This window comes from Heterocephalus glaber, unplaced genomic scaffold (assembly GCF_053883595.1).
Source record: "Heterocephalus glaber isolate CG9 unplaced genomic scaffold, H.glaber_assembly_v1.0 deba00001428, whole genome shotgun sequence".
In the NCBI taxonomy this organism is placed as follows: Eukaryota; Metazoa; Chordata; class Mammalia; order Rodentia; family Bathyergidae; genus Heterocephalus; species Heterocephalus glaber.
Genome location: NW_028258293.1, coordinates 2,041,324 through 2,061,098, shown reverse-complemented (window position 1 = coordinate 2,061,098; position 19,775 = coordinate 2,041,324). Strand labels below are relative to the sequence as shown.

Here is a 19,775-nt window from a genome sequence, read left to right as displayed (position 1 = left end):
TCCTAGGTGTACAGTAAAGGTTCATGTATGTGGGTGGTATGCTCTAAGACTCTCGGGCGTTCACCTGAAGAAATACCATTTCACTCCCCTCTCCTGTTGATGGTGCTTTTAGAAGAGCTCACGAATTCCGCTGGAGCCAAGGAGCATTCACATATTCACTGCAACAGACTAGGAGTTGCTGAAACGTCGACGTTGTATTGTATTACACTGTTTTTACAATTCATACACCATTTTTTCTCCTGTAGTTATAAAACATTTGCCCAGGTGCTAAATCTGTCATGGTTACCATTACAGGATTAAGTAGCTGACACCTGATACCTATAGTGTCCCCCTCCTCGAAAAAAAAATCAGCAAATTTCAACAGCTTCTTCTTTAGGGCAGTAAGTTTATATTCGGGCTAACAAGGGAATAAAAGGCCAGCATTTGTAATTAGTGAACAGAAGGTGTCAGATATCTAAAAATGTGTGACTTGGAATGCTTAATAAATTTTCACTGTGGTGTTGTAAATTAACATAATCCAGGAGGGTCACTCATTCAACATTTATTTTCCTTCTTACAAATTATATACTTGGTGGAATGCATTTGTCACAGGAATGTTTCATTGAAAGCACACATTTTCAGATTTATCCTTAAATTCGGTGTTTTAAGCAATGGAGGCTAGCAGTGTTCTCAGACTTCAGCATGCACAGTCATTGCCTGGAGAGTTTGGTGGGACGTGTTTTGGAGTTCTGGGCCCTGGGATGAGGGTGATACATTGTGACAGTCACTCCATATTGGTAATTTAAAAAGCATTCAGACTTAGTAGGCAGAAAATGTCTCTAATGAAGACATAATCAGATAAGCCATTGCTGTAAAGTTTCAGCTGAGAGAACCAAGGAGACCAGGAGTGCAGCTCAGCGGAAGAGCAGTTGCCTAACACGCGCCAGGCCTGAGTTTAAAATCCAAGGACAGAAGACCTAGGCACTCAGAATTAAAGTGTGAAGTGTTAGTTATTAAACAGTTAGTTCAGAAACAGATGTCAACCAATCCTAGTAAAATGTCATATTGCTCTCTGTGTATCTTTTGTGGTTCCATGCATGTTTCTTTACTTTTGTATTAATACAATTTCTTAATCTTTTATTTAAAAGGGTCAGTTTTTCTTATGCTCCATAAATAACACGGGAATTTAAAGAACATAAGTTTATAAAATTGGAAAGCTTTCCCTAAAATGCGAGGAAATTACTTAGATTGTAAAGTATCAAGTCATTTGAGAATATTAAAAGGAATTTGTCGAAAGTTTGTAAATTTGCTCTTTTATAATAAAGAATTAGAGATAATATCGCTTTCAGTATTTTTAGTATTGTGATATTTATATTTTAATTTTGGATATATTTTGGCTTTTTACTAAGCAACACTTTTAAAAATGTTTTAAAGTTGTTGGAATTGGCAAGTGTGCTTGAAAGTAATAAAACTATTTGCATAAATTACTCTGTAATTCACACTTGACTAATTTACTTTGTGTTTTTAATTGTACTTCTCATTAAGATTTTTCCCTATGGCTTAGGAAGATTTGCTGAATTCCTGCATGCAGTAGCACAAGTCTGCACTTCCCAGGCAGGATGGCAAGGGGAAGGCCAGCCTGGGCAATCGAGCAAGACCCTGTCTCAGAATTCTGAAAGGGCTGGGAACGTACCTCAGCACTTTCTGGATTCAATCTCCAGTATCAAAAAAGGAAAAAACAAAACAAAACAAAGAGAATGTCTTGTTAAATTGTTCTTTTAATTTGGTTTATTTTTGGTACCGAGGATCAAACTCGGGTCCTTTGGCTTGCGAGGCAGGCGGTGGAACCACTGAGCTAAATCCCCGGCTCTTTTTTTTTTAAAATTTAGATATTTCTCAAAAGTGTTTATTACTGGAAGATGGTCAGCATACCCTGACAAGTTACACTGATCTTAGTGTTTGGCTTGGTGAGTTCTGATGCCAGGTGAGCGCCACCCCAAACAAGTCATGGAACATTTCAGTTCCCCCCCCTCTCCTTAATTCCGACTGCCTGTCCCTGCCTGGACACCAGTGTTGACTTCTGTCACCCTAGAGTGGACTTGCCAGGATTTGGGTTTCATACTAACATAACATACAGTATGTATTCTTGCTTGACAGTGTTTTAGGCATTCATTTTTTATTATGTCACAGTTTTCTTATTGTTGACTAGTATTCCTTTTCATTGATTTAATAAAATGTGTTACTCTACAGTCTTTTGATTGGCACTGCTTGCTGTTATGAATGTGACGTTAACATTCCCAGTCTTAGTGGATGTGTGTTTTTATGTTGCATTTCTCTTTGCTGAATATCTGAGCTTGGACTTTCTTGATTGTGGAGTAGATATGTGCCACTTTATAAGAAACTGGTCAACAAAAGTTTCCTGCCAGCAGTGCGTAAGAGTTTATCTGCTGTTACCAGGCTTTTTTATTTGCACCATCCTACTAGGTGTGATCATATTTTGATAATGACTGATGAAAAAGTATGAGTGCAAGTTTATGTATACATTTTATATTCCATTTTGGTAAAAAAAAAAGTATCTATTGAAGTCTTCTGTTTTTCTGAATATTGATACAAGTTCTGATGTATGTGCAGCCAGTACTTTTTCCCAGTCTGTCACTTGTCTGTTCATTGTTTAGTGGTGTCTTTGATGAGCATAAAGGTGTAAAGTTCAGTGGAGGTGAGCTGACAGTTTGCGTGTGAGGAGCACAGATGCTCCTGTGTCCTTCGGGAACCTTCTGAGTCCGAGTCTTACATGACGTTTTTGACTGACCCTGCTTGATTGTCGTGTGTGGCGTGAGAGTGGCTGAGGGTATCTCTTTAGCGTGGGTGACCCATTGTCTCCAAACTGTTTGTCACCTGACCCCCAGACCTTGGGGGCCCCGGAGGCGTGTGTGGAAGGTGGGTCCTGCCTGTGGCACTCCTGGGTGGGGTGGGGTGTGGCAGAAGGCAGGTAGGTTCTTTGGGGGGGGCCCTTGGAGTGGCGTTTAGAACTGGCCCGCTCCTCCTCTGGGCCACACTGAGGTGACCAGGCCTTCTGTCCCCACACTCCCCTCTGTGTGTGACACACCGTCCTGCCGCAGGCCCAGGGCTGCGGGCCACCAACCCTGGGCTTAGGTCCCAGAGCTTTGAGCTAAACACACCTCTTTGCTCCTGGGCTGATTAGCTCAGCACCCAGGACAGCAGCAGAAAGCTGGCCCGTGCCCGTGCTCCCCGCTTGGCTGTGGTGGAAAGGCGCCTGGCCTTGTGTGCACTGTCTCTTTCTAGACTCCTCACGTGGCTCTGTTCATTCCTTTTATATCTTTATGCCAGCACTACAGTCTTGGTGATTGCAGCTTTATAGGAAGTCTTGAAATATAAATAATACAACCAGCTAGCACATTGTTTCGAAGAAACCCACTGGAATGTTGGTGGGATTGTGCTAATGTGTTTAGTTTAAGGAAAGTAGACATGAATCTTCCCATTCCTTTCCCAGGGTCCAGTGTCATCTTTGATCTCTCTCAGTGATGTCTTGTACTTTTCAGTGAGGGTGTGCTTTTCCTTTTTTTTTCTTCTCCTTTTTGCAACATGAGGAATGAACTCAGAGCCTCAAGTGCCAGGCAAGCGCTGTCCCTGAGCCTGAGCTACATCCCTGGCCCCAGTGTAAAAGTCCTGTGCGCCCTTCATTGGGTTTATTATGAAGTGAGTGGTTTTTAAAATTGCTGATGTTTATGCTATTGGTGATGGTGATTTCTTGAAAATTTGTTTTCTGTTTGTTGCAAGACTTGCCGATTTCTTTATTTTGAGTTCATGATTCCAGTAGAATTAAGTTTTTCTCTTTTTAGGAAAACGCATTTCTACTGAAAGACAGTGGAAATCAGTTAAAATAAGTGAACTTTACAATATGAACTGTAGAATATAACTGCTTTTTTTGATTTGTTTTTGGCAGGATCTCTGTGTAGTGTAGAGTGGCAGGCTGGGCCTGAATTCCCTGCGATCCTCTTGCCTCAACTTCCTGAGTGCTGGAATTAGAGGCCAGCACACCTGGCTAGAATCTGTAGTACTGTTGGGACCAGCAGTATTTTCTGTTTCCTTGGCAGATACTATCCTTGAAATTCCTCACTGTTGTGAGATTCGGCTAGAGGAAGCCCTGCTTCTTCATGTGGCCTCTCGCTCCTCAGGTAGCTGTCCCCACAATACCGGAGTCTTTAGTTGGCGTCTCTCCTTTGATGAAGGAAGGAAGGAAGGGAGTTGGGTAGCTTTGGCTCTCCAGAATGAAAAGGGCCGGCTGGTGGGGAGTTACAGGAAAGAAAGGGACAAGGAATGAGATGAGCTCCACAGCGGCAGGAAAGCAGCATCGCTGTGGTGATAGGAGTAAGTGAGCCCACCTCCACCTGGATGCTTTTGACTTAGAGATGCTGGGAAGAAATAAACATACTCTGGGGCTGGAAAGTCTTGCAGCATAAGATTAGGGGTTTACTCTCCCATTTAAAATCCATTTCAGATTTTAAAGTGAAGAATATGCCGAATATTGGCACCATTTTATGAATAGACTTTGTAATTAAAACTTCTTAAAATGGGCACGTCAGCAGTGTAGCCTGGGAGCCCAGGTCAGCAGGGCTGGACTGAGGTTGGGACGTCAGTAGGGGGCGAGGGAGGAGGCGCCAAAGGGAGGAGCATCGGCTTCTCTGGCTTCTGGCTGCGCCATGCCCCAGACAGCCCCTGCAGCGGCTGCAGCTCGTCCCCAGCACTGTCTTCGTGCCTTTGCCTTGATGTCCATCACCTCTCCTGTCTCTTTCCTGTAGGGTACTTTGTGTCTAGGACCCTCCTGGATAATGCAGGACGAACTTCCCATTTCACATTCTTTACCTACATCTACAGATTCCCTGGTTTTTCAAATCAAGTAACAATTTTGACAGGAGCTAGGAAGTGGGACTTAGTATCTTGGGGACCCGTTAGCAGCCTACAGTCGACCGCAGTATTCTTTTCCAGACCTTTTGTTGTGTAACTTGCTGACAAGATATATTGGACTGAGGCTTTTAGCACCGCAAATGACACACCTTCTTTCTTCCTGTAGTTGACTTTTATTTTTTATTTTTTTTTGGTAGCCAGAGATCGAACTCGGGACCTTGCGCTTGGGAGGCAGGCGGCGGCACCACTGAGCTAAATCCCTGGCCCTGTAGTTGACATTTTTAGTGGATGGCATCTAATAAGTGGGTGTCATAGAATGGCATTAAATTCTAGTGTTGCAGGAGAATAGACTTAAAAGCCTCAGATAGCAGGCTGCTTATTTTCCATAGTAATCAGGAAAATACCAAATGAGGGAAAGAGATGGAATCGTGTTTTGACTGTCATGGAACTGAAAATGTGATTCATGATAAAATGTAGGGACAGCTTTTGGTGTGGGGGCAACAGGAGCTAGTTTGGAACTTTGCAGGCCGTTCTTGGTAAGGGTGGTGTATGATCAGGCCTCCCAAGTAGAATTCCTGTAGTTTCCTGTTATAAATTCTTTCTTCAGCGCCTCCTCATTTTTTAGTCTGAGCTCTTACTCTGTAACCAGGAGCCTGACTTAGTGCTTAGGACACACGGAGATGAAGAGTCTCCACATGTTAGTGTGTCTTAAATGGAGGCTGGTGGCTGTTTGAATGTACCGTATGTGAGAATGTAGTTGTAGCAAGCTTGTTAACAGTCCGCTCTGCACGGAGGAAGGGGCAGCGAAGGACCTCTGTGTGGCTCTTGTCTGAGCACTGCTTCATAAGCCAAAGAAGGTGAAGTAGTGAAGCCTCAGTTTGCTTTCCTGTGCTTCCCTTATTGTCTTAGTTGGGTTAAGTATCTCAGCGTTGACGACTGATGGATTTAGGGTTTGGAGAAAGCAAGTTTGCCAGAGGAAAGTGGAGGCGGAGTTCTTGTAGACAGTGGGTGCTGATGGGTCCTTCTGCCTGGCCCAGGGCCATCAGGGTAGAGAGGTCCTCCTGGAAGGCAAAGCATTGTCCAGAGCAGTGGCCCAGCGTGCAGTAAATTTGGATTCCTGAACCCATGTTGTTTAGCCTCATGGTACTTGCCACAGTTTACTAACTTCAGTATGGCATGGGTGGCACTCCTAAAAGTTTGTGCCCTTCTGATGTATGTGAAACAGTCAAAGAATTTCTAAAATTGTACCATTAATTGTTGAGTATGTGTACCAACCATGTTGATGTATCACTGAAATGTGAATATGGCTATTAGCCTTTGTAAAATGCAAAATTATTGTAAAAACTTGAAAAAATAGTGAAAAAGAAAAACTGCCACACTCAAAAGGAATTCCTAAGTTTATTTTTTACGTTAAAAAATGTTTGTTTTTTTTTAAAGGAGGAAAAGTTTATTTGGCTCAGTTTGTAGAGGTTTCAGACCATAGTGGACTGGCTCAAAGACAGTGGCAAGGCAGAGAAGTAGTCCATAGCAAGCAGTCAGGGGAAAGCACATTAGCCCTGTTTCTGTCCCTTGTATTTCATGCAGGCTACTCACCATAGGGCAGTTGTAGCAATCACATCCTTAATCCTAGCCAGAACTATGCCAAACCAGTCAGTAATCACACACCTTTGATCCCAGCACTACACACTCTGGATCCAGTCCCCTCTCAAAAGCACCCCCATGACTGCATGAGGCTTTGGGGTGACATCTAGATACAAACCATAACATTCCACCCTGACTCCCCACCCCAAAGACTCATGCACATCCCTTTATGCAGAAAGCATTTAGTCCATCTCTAAGAGTTGCCAAAGTCCTAACATATTCAGCATTGCTGAAAAGTCCAAGTCCCAAGTCTCTGAGATTTAAGGTAAGCTCTTAGCTGCAAGCCCCTATACAAATGAAAAGAAAGTTAAAGACTTCCAACATTTAAGTACTGTAGTTCCATGTCCAGAATCTGAGGCAATCTGTGGCAAAATGTGAACTCCAAAGGGCTCAGGTGGCTGTGCCCTTATGGTACTGCCAGAGGTTGTAGCTCCCATGGGTCCTCTCTTGGGCCAGCTCCGATCCTTCCTTGAAGTTTTCCTCAGACGATCCACGTTCTTGGCTTTTCCAAACTTCTGCGGTCTCCGTGGCACCTTTGGCTTCACATTCACAGCTTTACATGCTATCCTATCAGGGGCACACTGCCTGGCCTCCCAGGCCTCCTTCTAAAATCTGGGTGGAAGCCTTTCTGATCCCACAGCTCTTGCATTCTGCATGCACCTAAACGCAGTACCATGTGGATGATGCCAAGGTCTGCTGCCAGCTGGAGCAGTAGCCAGGCTTCCTTCTCTCTTGGCTATAGGGGTCCAGTGCCTATGAACCAAATCCCAAGGAACAGCTTCCTTAGGACACTGCCATTCTGGAATGTGCTCTGGAATGCTCTGGGGCTCTCTTCTCAAAGCAAAATCTTTCACCTTTGCAACTCTGAGGCTACAAAGGTTGGAGTCCTGCTGGTCTGTTTTTTTTTTTACCCGGGATCGAACTCAGGACCTTGCCTTGCAGAGCAGGTGGTGGCATCACTGAGCTAAATCCCCAGGCCCCTGCTGGCTCTTATGATATCCTCAGGCTATCTTTTCTGTTGTTCTGAAATACTTGGCTTTTTCTTGCTAGTCTTTTCACCGAGCAGTTTCTCCTCTGTTCCATCTTTGTAGGCCACAAGTTTACTGGAACTTCCTTTCTGGCCAAACTCAGAATGTTTTAAATCATTCTGCAGGGCTCTTTGCTCTTTACTCTCAACATAAATCTGGCAAAAAGCCCCCAACAGTAGCCATTCCACTGCCCTTAATCTCAGTCTCAGACAGAGTCTCTGGACACAAGAAAAATGCAGACAAACTTTCTGCCAAGCCATAACACACATTGTCTGAAGTCCAATAGCCTATGCAGTCCTTCTTTGAAGCAGAAACCTACTGAGCCTGTTCTCTACTGGCATCATTTCTATCAGCATTATGGTCTTCTGAGCTCTGACCAGAATCTTCCATCAAGTACAGCTTAAGACATTCCAGGGGTGCTTCTTCAGCCAACATCTCCACACCTTTCCAAACTCTTCCCACAAGCCAGTTCCAAAGGTTCCTGAACCACATGGTTAGGTACAATCACATCAATGACCCCGAACTCCTGGTACCAAAATCTGTGTTAGTTTTCTTGTTGCTGAGACAAAATACTTGCAACCCAAAGTTAAAGGAGGAAAGGTTTATTTGCCTCATATTTTGTAGAGATTTCAGTCCATAGTTAGATGGTTCCAAGGCAGGGTGGCATGGCAGGGGGTGGGGTGGGTAGAAATAGTTCATGGAGGCAGAAGGCAACAAAGTAGCATGCAGCAAGTGACAGCAAGCCACCTAAAAAATGTTTTGTAAAATATTTGATAAAACTTTCAAAGTAAGCTCTGATTGGAAGTTCTGAATAAATACTATCAGAGGTTCCTGTTTACTCGAGAGTGAAAAAATTATCTTCTCCTGTTACTCAGATTGTTTTAAATGGAATGTCTCTAAGTTTAAATAATCTTTCCTCATTTGTTAACTGTTGAGACTTACTGATTGTTTCAGAAGAACTGTTAGCCTGACACTAATTTTGTCATAAAGGCGCATAATGACAGAATATTTGGAATATTTAGAATATTTCTATTGGTAAATTAATTTTATGAGTTTTATTATATTAAAGAATGAGTACTTAACAGGAAAAAATCAAAAATTATTGAATTTTTAATATTTAGCAAGTGTTTATAAAAACATTTTCAGCATCGACTTTTGTGGTGTACAGTCTATAAAATAACACAAATAAATTCTTATATGAACTACAATGAAAATAACAATGGCACTTTACAAAAAAATCTTTATTTCAATTATCACACCTAAGGTAGTCTGCACACATGACAACAGTATGTTCCATACCCACGTATTGCTTATACTGACAGTACATGTGTTTTGCTTTCCTGGCCCTTTTTGTGGGACATACCTGGCATCCCACTGGTCTTGCTGTATTGTCAGGAGTTTCTTGTACAGTGGGTAGTTAACAGGAACATAAAATATTAATAAAATAAAGTATTAAATTCTTAATATGTATTGTGTGTTGTTTAGAATAGACATCAACATTTTCACATCAGCTGTGTACTTGCTTACAAAACCTAAAAGATAGCATCAGAAATAAAAACCTATGTGAACTACAAACAAAAGTCTACCACAGGAATAATCTTTGCTTCAGCTGTCACACTCAAGGCAGTCTTTACACATGACAACTGCATGTTTGATACACAAGTATCACTTAAACTGATAGCCACATATGTTTTGTTTTCCTGTCCTTTCTTGTAAGTCATGGTTGATATTTTTTTGGTTTTCCTATTATTGCAGTAGGTCTTTGTAATGCTGCGCCTGCCTACTCACCTGTTGCTCACCAGTGTGGTCCACAATTTTTTTGTGTATTCCATGGGCAGAAATATTCCTCTACTTTAAGTGACCTCTTATGAGTTCCAGTCCCAGTCCTTCAAGAAAATTTCCCCATGATATTTTGCACTTGGTATTTTCTTTGTAAACTATCAAACTATTTATGCCACACATGTTTAGGATCGACAACCATTGGCCAATGCTTTGTGCTTTGAGTGACATCATAGTTGCCGTATAACTCCATCAATAACATCTACTCCACCTTTGGTTTTGTTGTAGAAAGGTTCCATCACATGCTTCTGTTTTGTCAAGGTTTCCCTGTCAGTATTTCTGTCATGGTACAATGTTGACATCAGCAGTACCAGTTTGCTTTTTCTTTGCCATATACTTGGCCAATGTAAGTCTTTCTGAAATTTGAAGATTGTACTCTGCAGTTCTCTGTTTTGAAATTGCAACATTTCATTTGGAATTTCTGCTTTGTTGCTGCATACAGTTCCTGCTGTGGTCAACTTGTGCTCTGTTAGCATGTGTAACATCAGTTAGAAACTGGTAAACCAATTTTCCAATGTCACATTCTGATTAGTTTGGTAAATGGGAGCAACAAGTCTGTTCACAACATCATTCAGTTTATTACTATATGAATAAGGACCTGATGGCTGAGTGTCCAGGATAAATGTCTAAATTGAAAGCATAATAAGTCCTCCCATCTATGAGGGCATAAATTTTTAGGCCATATTTTGCCCCATTGCTTTTCCATAAGTCTTGTACATTCCTGCGATTACCATGAGAAATCCCTGCTAAGTACAACAGACCTATGAATGTGTTTAGTTTAGCTAGTGAGGTGTCATAATAAATACATTTTTAAATATGGCTATTGGTACATACAGAACGTTTTACTTGTATTTCAGCCTCTGTGTATTTCACAGCATCTTGTTACATTTTATCTGTTACAGTTTCAAATATTGAATGGCAATGCTGACTTTCTGTCGAATACATTTCACCCCTGTCAAGACCCTCACTATATTTGCAGACCTGATTCTAACACTGGATCATTCTATTTGGTTGCATGGCCATTTTGCAACATTTCGATTAGTCAAATATGTACTCCCACTCCCATTGCTGTTTTCTTTGTCATCTGAATCAGGGAGGTCCTCATTCCATGTCTGTATCACTTGATTCTTGTTCCGTTTCACTGTCATAGGAACTTTGGCTCACATGGCCAGTGTCAAAGTTGTCGTTGTCGTCATCATCACCATCATCATCACCATCATCCACCCACACCACTCTTCTGTTATGAAAACATGTATTTACCATAATGGACCATCTTCATCATCCATGCATGAATGATCTGATGATTCACTTTTGACCTCCTTCAAAACATGCAAATCTGGCTTTTCATGTGCCATTGTACTGAATTGGGCTACTTCTACCAGAAAAACCAAAAGAAGACTTTTTTTTTTTTAACAAATCCTGGAGTTGTATGGGTCTCTTGGACTCTCTGTGATACTTGGGTAAACGTATGCAAAACCAGATAGATGGAGCATATCTTAGGTAAAATCCCATTTTGCCACTTTTGCACAGGTGTATACACCTTGCCATTCATCATACCAAGTAGTTAACATATAGATTGCTTCCTGTATTCCTCAGGGAAAAGTACTGAGACGCACAGCTGGCTACTATTATGCTAAAGTACAAATTTACAGTGGAAGATAAAGGATGGGTCCGCTGGACCCAGCATCATACTCGGTTGGTCAGGTAGAGGGGGAACTTTGGAGAAAAGGAGAAGAGAAAGGAGTCGTGGAAGGGCAGTGTAAATATGTAGCAAACCATATTTAGGTGAGCAGTTGAGATTTCCTGAGTTGGTGCAAAATGTTCTGGTTCTCACCAAATAGTATACAGAAGTTACTGCATTGCTAAAAAGTTCTGAGTTAGAAATCACACAAGAAATATTCTTTAATGAATTAATTTATGTACATGGTTTATTATGTTTTGGCAACTAAATCTGGCCTAGAATAACCAGTTTGCAATAAAAGTGTGTATAGGGATTTGTAGCATTAAAATCTTGGGAGCTGAGCAAGAATGTGAAGTGTGTTTTATTGTTACAGCAGGATAGTTTTGTCCTTTGGAGGTAAACCAGCCAGGAGACCCATGATTGGTTCTGAGAGCCACCTTGGCACGCTGTGACGGACTGTGCCACCTGGGCCTTGCTGGTGGCTCCTCAGTCCGATGAACCTGGTGGCCATCTCCAGTGCCTGGCACGGTCTCCTGGCCTTGGCAGCATGGCTTCCTCTCCCGTCACCCTCTTATGCAGTACTTGGCTTCCAGCTGCCGAGTCCTGTCCCTCACCAGCCCCTCTGGTTTTGATTGGCAGTATCACCCCGACAAGCAGAGCACAGCTGCGTCGGCAGGGACACCAGAGGAGTGCCTGCAGAAGTTCATCGAGGTGGATCAGGCGTGGAAAATTCTGGGGAATGAAGCTGCAAGGAAAGAGTATGACCTGCAGCGGCATGGTAGGTCCTCAAGGCCCAGCCACTAGGGGGCGCTGGCAAGCCTTCACCCCAGCTCATTGTCCCCTGTCCTCCTCCAGCCAGCATGTTTTTAATTTTTTTAATGTTAGGCATTATTCTTGGTAGCGACGTCTGTTGGGAAGCTAACAGAACCGCTAGGATGCAGCTCCTTGTGAAGCTATGTGAGCTCCTTTTTTTAGCTGCTAAATATGTTTATGCATTCTGAATTAATATGCTTTCCATGTTTCCAGCTCTTCATCGAATCTAATTCTGTACAACTGAATTGGTAACGGTAGTCCTTCTGAGACCGCCTCCTGTAGAAAGGGCAGTCTCGGCCTCGGCAGGCCCCGGTGGCATGGCGCTCACTGGCCGCCCCTGCTGAGGGTGCGCGCTGCCCGAGCAGTTTGAGCAGAGCTTGTACCCCAGTGACAAGCTGCTGTTTGGAAGTGGGGCAGGAATGTAGGTCAGGTTTGTCACGCATGGACGCAGCTACATGAAGTGATTGGCTTCTTTCAGCGCTGTCCTTGAGACAGGCGTCCCGGCCTTCCTTCTTTGGGACCTTTGGTGTGCACCTGCATGCTAATGGACCCATGGGCCCTCGCTGCATGGAGGGGAGGTGTGGCACAAAGCCCTGGCCCTGGCCCTGGTGATGCGACCCCTCCCATGCCCCGCCTGGGCAGCTCGCTGTCCAGCCTGCATCCGGCCCCAGGAACTGATGGAAAGGCTCCTGCTGCACAGCAAAGGACATTGGATCTGCCCGCAAAGCGTTATGGGGTGGTGCTGACTCTGTTGGGAGAGCATCCCTACTTAACTTTCACAGGAAGTTGTGCCGATCACATGGTTTCTTTTGGTTTGATACTTGTGTGTGAAAAGACTTAGGGAGCTTTGTGTATGTACTGGAACATATTGATGTTAATAGTGATGGATTCATACTGCTAGTCAGCTTAAGGCCCTTTTACTTTCAGAAAGGCTGATGAGATTTTTAAACAAATTTGAAAAACCTGCTGAGTGTACCTTTTGTGGTTCTCGCATTGATGTTCGAGTATGGCTTGAATAGGGCCTTCTGCTTGCCATTCGTTCGTCTGGGAGAGAAGGTAGGGAGGGTTTCATTCATGAATATGCTTTGTTATAGTTATATCCTTTTAAACAGGGTTCACAAAAAAAATCAGAATAAGCTGGGTTCCCAGGTCATAGCTTCTCTGAAAGTCCTGACACGAATGCCCACGCACGTGTTGTCTGTGTCTGGATGCCTCGGAGCTCCGTGTTCAGAGGCGAGGGCTCTCTCGTGGGGTTTGCACATCACCAGTCACCAGTTTGCGTCAGTTCATCATCTCCAGCATGCTGTCCATACCGAGAGGGAGGGTGTGTGTTTCCAGAGTCCCGCTGCATCCTGCCACTCCACAGCCTGTGTGCATGAGGACAGTGCCAGTGAAGCCCCTCACTGTGGAAGTTCGCAGTCCAGAAGAGAGGTGTGGAGAGATCACAGACCACCCAGTGTCCTCCTCCCTGAAGCGGCGAGTTGGGTGAGCCAGCAGGGGGAAGACACACAAAACCAGCTTTCAAACCAGCACCGGGTCTGGGAGGGAAGGGTGGGAGGTACTTCAAGTCCAAATGCTGCAGTTATCAAGCAGAAAGGGCTTGGGGCCCTGAGTTTCCTCCCCTCCTGCAGGGGATTGGATCCAGACCTGATGTGTACCCCCAACATTTTTTAGGTTTTATTTTGAAACAGGGTCTCAATATGTTGCCCTAGCTGGCCTGGAACTTTTGATCCTCCTGCCTCAGCCTCCCAAGTAGTAGCTGGGCCTGCAGGCATGCATCACAGGCCATTGATGAGATCACAGTGAAATCTTGCCGAGCCATGAGCAGTGAGAGCTGCTTCATAATGCGGGTAAACAGTTGGGATTTCCATAATGGCAGGTCACTTTGCAGGTTGTTTTCAGAGGGATATTACTGAGTTGAGTCATCCTAGAGCGGAGGGCAGTAGAAATACAGCTCTCCAGGGTGCTGTAGTACCCTCCTGAGTTTGGAGCGTGTCCTCCTTCGCCGAGGCCCGAAGTGCTGAGTGCCGAGTGCTGAGTGCTGAGTCCGGGTTCTCCTTGGATATCTACCTCAGCGAAACAGAACTGCTTTCAGAGAGCTCACAATAAACCTTCTTTCATGTTGTCCCTCTGAATATTGATATTAATTTTTTCTTGAGTCATCTTCAATAAATGGGTCCTCACAAAAAGGAAGTGAACTTGATCTTGTAGCAGTGGGATTTAGGTTTGAGGGAAGAAAGAGCTCTGAGAGTGGTAATTTGTTAAAGACCAGGGTGGTTGGCCGAGAACCCAGAGAGAGACTTGTTATAACCAGGTCAGAGCACTGTCTTTCTGGGTCACCCCTGGGGACGTGGACACAGTTTTGTACAGGGAGCTCTGTCTGCGCGTACGCAGTGAGGGCTCACTGTGAAACTTCCCGTAGGGTGTGCTTGAAGTAGGTTTGTTCCCTGCCTGCCATGAACTTGCCATCCAAAGTAAGACCAGCCCTGCATCACCGGCAAGGAGGTAGGCGGGCTTGCCTGCTGCTCTGGAGCCCTTTCCATATTCCCAGCTCACTGTGGTGCCCTGTTCTGAGGAAAGCCCAGTGTTAGTGTTGCCCACAGCCACGGGATGATCTGGAAGAGTTGAAAGGAGCGCTTGACATCTGTGATGCTTTGCTTCTCAAAAGAAATAATCAGAGGGTTAGAGTCTGGGCCAGGTGACCTCAGGTAAAATACATATGTTTTTCTCTCTTGGGCAAGGCTGGCCAGGCTAGAAAAGAGGAGGATGCGTAATGTTTGGTTCCCGGAGAGCAGGAATTTGAAGGCAGTGCTAATAGAGAATTGGCTCAATTAGTTCCAGTTGGCATATTTGCCTTATTGTTTCTGAGGCTGCTGCCAGTGTCTCTGCAAAGCACCCAGCGCTGCACTTCGGCTGGAGGACCACGGTGGAGCTGCCAGGACTCGGCGCACGTTCACATGCAGGGGGGCGGGATGGCCTGTGCCTTTGTGAGCCGTGCGTAAGCGTGTTCCAGAACACATCACAAGTGTGCCGTGGGTGTAACAGGGCCGTGACAGATATCTCGGGACTTCTCGGTGGCCTCATGGTGCGGCACAACCGATGAGTCAGCCACTGCTGCGCCCTGAAGAGGAGCAAACCTTCATGCGGTTCTGTGTGAGCGAGAATGGAGTGAGCTTGAAATCCTTGCCAGTGTTTGATGTTAATGCATCTTGTCATCCTGCCGATGTCTGACTCCCCGCTTTCTGCCCACACCCACAGCAGCCTGGTCGGGAGCCTTGGTCAGACCCCCAGGGCGAGTGGCCTTTGTTGACATGCAGGCCATCACTGTGCCATGTTGTAGAACCCACCGCACCCTGTAGTAGGATAAGTATTGGATAACAGAAGACCAGGAAATCAGTCTCAGGCCAAGGGAAGACGGTATCTGAAAACCCCACCACCCTTTATGTGTCAGATAATTAAACCAACGTATCATTGCTTAAGCTCATAGTTAGAATTTCCCTGAAAAGAATGAAAGACCAATTAACACTGTAAGAAAGGGAAATAACATACTTGTAAATGTAAATAATATGGATAACAGAGTGGCGACTTTAGGCCAGGTGACAGCTGTGTAAAGTATGTCCTAAAGCTGACCCTTACAAAACACTTGAATTAGTTAGATCAGGGTTTCCTTATATGGTCATATTAGCATTTCCATTTGATTTTTAGGAATTTCAAAATTGGCTGTAAAAATTTGCTTCAGGTAAAAACTGGAAGATAAGCATCAAGGGGTCTGCTTTTTTGGTGACTGTTTCTGGGAAAAGTAAGTATGTGAAGTGATGCAGAAAATTTGTGTCGACAGTTGGGATAAATGGTGTTGTCTTGAGGGGGAGAAGAAAGTACACAGAAGACTTCCTTGAGCTTACCCGCTCATCTTGTGTCAGAAGGTGACGCTGCCTACATTGCTTTACTTTGATTAAATGCAAATAGCTTTTTGTAATGACAGTGTATTTCAGGGTCATTTTTATTAATTTTGAATAAAAGTTTGGCTTGTTTCAAACACCACAGGCATTTGTGTGGGCAGGCTCCTAGTGTGATTCTGGTACCCGGGAACAGTTCGGGGCCTCCCTCAGGAAGAGCCGGCCTCTAGGGTCTCAGGACATCGAGTTCCAGCTTTAGCCTCTCTGCCAGTGTCTGCTAGTTGCTTGACCCTTTGGAAACCCAGTGGGTCCAGAACCAAGACCCGGTCACTTTTCTCCCTCAGCCTTGAAACCTGGATTTCCCGCTAGACCTCAGCCACTTCTCCTTCAGTCGGGGGCAGCAGTGGGTCCAAGCCCCGCATCTCCACTTCCAGCTGAGTGCCCGCAGTGCTCCTTGTCCAGGGCTGCTCTGTTGAAGACTCTCCTTAGCCTCCTGAGCTCCCTCCCTGCCACAGCATCCCCCAGGGAAAGCAGCTTTTATGTTGGCCCCATTGCAGACCTACGTGCCCATGGCGCACTGCCCTGGACACTGTGTCGTCCTGGCTCTTCCCCCCGCCGACCTTCCCACGCTGGTCTGACCCCAGGATTCACGGTTGCGAAGCTTCTCTGATTCCTGTCTTCTGCTCTGTGTCTGGTGCTTAAGAGCGGCTAGAAGTCACAAAGATAGACTGTGCCTGATAGGAGTGGGCAACCTGGCTGCAAATCCAGATGGGGCCAAGCGCTGCCTCCGCCGGTCCCGCAGAACTGGGGCCTCTTCTCACGGGGGTGGCTGCTGCTCAATCGCTGTCCTGGGTTGCAGGGTAGCCCAGTGTGCGGCAGTGTGTGGTGTCCCGTGAGCACTGTCCTAGGGCCCTGTGAGGGCGACACTGACATCTGCCTCCCAGAGAGCATGAGAGGCTCTGCCAAGGTCCCCTCCCTGCTTGCCGGGAGGGGCCAGCTGCACCCACCGTGTGCAGGGTTTCGGGTCCCACCGAGTGCAGCAGTGCAGGTGGGACGAGGAGGCCGGTGTGGCTCGCCTGACACCTCGTGTGCTCCCAGTTCCCAAGCCCGCAAGGTTGGCTTCTGAGCTCAGCCCCAGGTGCGTGGCCTTCCTTCAGTGTGGACGGCAGGAGGCTGGGTCCATCTGGGGAAGGCTCGGAAGGCTCCAGGGTCCCATAAACAGCTTTCAGATTGCACGTTGCCTCGTCCTGTCTCATGGCGAGTGAGAGCAAGGACACTGGTTAGCTGCGTGTAACTCTCCATAGGACAGGGACTTGGGCAGCGGGACGTGACATTTCAGAATTAAATCACTTGGTCTTTAGATGGCAGGATACTGTGTTACACCAAAGGGGAACAGTTTGGTTCTCACCTTCACGCACACACATGTCTTTAAAAGATGAACTGGAGGCATTTGAAACAGCGTACAGGAAAAAAGGGAGAGCAGTTGCTAAATGAGAGCGAGCCTTTTGGGGATGGGATGGCGGTGGTCACTTGTGACAGCACCCCCCCGAGTAATACGGACAGCGCTGCCCACAGACTTGGCCTTTGGGCCAGTGTGCTCGAGCCTTCAGTGAGTGAAGTTAAACTCCTTTCTCCTGAAGCTTTTTGTTGTTACTTGTTTTGTATTTGAATTTTTTAAAAATTGTAGCTACACTTAGAAAATGTTTCCTGGGATTAGAGGTGTAATTATTTAGACATTAAACAAAGGGTTGTTTTAGACATTTTACTATCATTAGGAGGAAGTTGAAAAAGACTGGAATTCCATTGTCTTGTAAGAAGTGAGAAATATTTATTGATTCCCAAATGGAGCTGAAAAACCCTTTCCTCTTTTAGAAAGTGGTGAATGACCCAGCGAGAGCTCTAGTAAGCTTTACTGAGCCGAGCTGCTAATAGTTATTTAATGTTATTCTTCAGTGTGAAAGAATCTCCCGAGATTTCCCTTTTAATCTCTTTGAATTGCAGGCTCATAAACCTCTCTGATGAGTCCTGCCAGTGTTTTCTTGGATCCCACTGCGGAGACAATGGAGCCCGGAATTCTTTCCCCTCTTGTTGTCAGACAAATCCAATGGAACACAGGTCACAAGGGCTGATGCTTCTAAGGGTTGAAAGATTCCTTTTCAAGTAGCCACATAAATTATTTGATTTTATCATTATATTCTCAGACCCTCTCACTATAGTGCATTGCTTTCTCTCTGGAAAAGTGGGTTCGGCAACCCCTCTCATGTCCTTATTTGGCCCAGTATGTGCACACAGCACAGAATGTAGCAGACTCACTGCTCCTAGGCTCTTGGAGAAAGCCGCACCGTGTGTCTCCGGGAAGTCAGCCATGCTGTGCCACTGGCCTGAGCTAGTGAGCCCCAAGACCAGGCGGGAGCCTTGCTTTCCCAGTGGTCGTGGGCTTTTCTTGTTTATCAGTAGTGATTGCCATTCTGAGCAGAGACTCCACATTTAAAGTCTTGGATCTGGTTCTTCAATGAAGTCACTAAGGCAGTTTGTTTTTCCGACATTTTTAGTAGTGTCCTGATAACAGAACTCTGAGGTAAGATTTGCGGTTCTGGGCACTTATTAAATGTTCTGTTACAATGAGCAAAATTGTCATATTAATCCTACAAAAGGAAAATCACTTATCTGTTTTGAAGATGCCAGGCGCGATTAGGAGACAATTATCAAAGCTAATTACGCTTTCCTGTGAGTTACTTCAGTGGCTAGGGAGGAATTAGGTTTTTAATTATAAACACAATGGTAGACAAGCAGAGATCATTGTTTCAGAAGAAAAACAAACATTGATTTGTCTGTGCGCTGTCCTTGTGGGGGCTGGGGTGGGCGGGTCTGCTCTGCCCTCCCTGGGACCCCTGGCTGAGCACTGAGGTCCCAGCTGCCCCTGCTGCCCAGGCAGCCCTGCTCCTCTTGCCACTCCAGGTCCGGTCTCCCTCCCCTGGAAACTGGAGAAGGTTGCACATGAATGAAACATTAATGGTGAGGAGTCCAGTTGCTCCCCAGTGGAGAAGCAGAGAGTAAGAGGGTGATTGGCTGGGCAGTTGCATTTGTAAGCGATCTCTCATTTAGGGTTGGGAATAAGAATGCTGTAGTGGGAGTCCATGGCCGGGCCGGGCCGGGCCGCCTCTCTGAGCGGTTCTGCATTGTAGGTGTCCAGGGTCGGTTAGCTTCAGAGCTGGCTGCCTCATCTGTCGTCATCACTGCCGGTCTGCTTTGCTTTAACTGACCGCACCGCTGCCGAGGATAGCTGTGCACATATACCCTGGAAGAGAGGCACTTGGTCGTAAACTGGCGCGTCCTGTTTCTTCCCTAAGTGGGCTTCTTTAAGCATCAGTTACGCCTTCTTCAAATCTACACAAGTGTCTCATTTCCCCATTCTAGCCAACCACCTCAGTCCCTGTAAGAAACTACAACGTGTACTTGCTGTAGAGTGCGGAAATGAGGTCGTTGTGTTCAGCAGTGCCAAAGCGTAGTATCCGTGCCACAGACCCCAGTGGTCACACACAGCTGCTGCGCAAGGTCCGGCCTGTGACTTTGGCTTTTGGGGACAGCTGAACGGCCTGGTGGTGTCCAGTCCATGTGAAGTGGTGTGATATTTGAAAATGCCTTAATAGAATACTATGGTGAGTTCAAAATATTATATAATCTTTGCATCTATTTTAAAATTATGTAACTCACCAATAAATTTTGAACAGGCAGTTATTAAATATAATTAAATTGCAGGCATTCACACAAGGGAACAAAGGGAGGCATTCCCAGGAAGTGAACAAGAGACTAGTGAGACAGCTCAAGAAAATTTCACTGGAGTGGGGGCTGGATTTTAATAGCTTTTTTTAAAGCCTTGGCTTCCAGAAGAACAATACAAGCATGCAGGAAACAGGCCATGCCTTTACAACAGTGACAGCTGCTTCCCATCCAGAGTTGCTTTGTCTGCCC

At 45.4% G+C, this 19,775-nt stretch overlaps 1 protein-coding gene across 3 annotated transcripts in view; it reads left to right on the top strand.

The window, feature by feature from the left end:
* The window catches only part of Dnajc24 (DnaJ heat shock protein family (Hsp40) member C24), a 58,185-nt gene that overhangs the window by 21,928 nt on the left and 16,482 nt on the right, over positions 1–19,775 (top strand). For all 3 annotated transcript variants that reach the window (XM_021263979.2, XM_021263978.2, XM_004851597.4), the window contains exon 3: positions 11,734–11,872. In XM_021263979.2, coding sequence (XP_021119638.2) covers positions 11,734–11,872 — 139 coding nt within the window. The remainder of the gene's footprint in view (positions 1–11,733; positions 11,873–19,775) is intronic.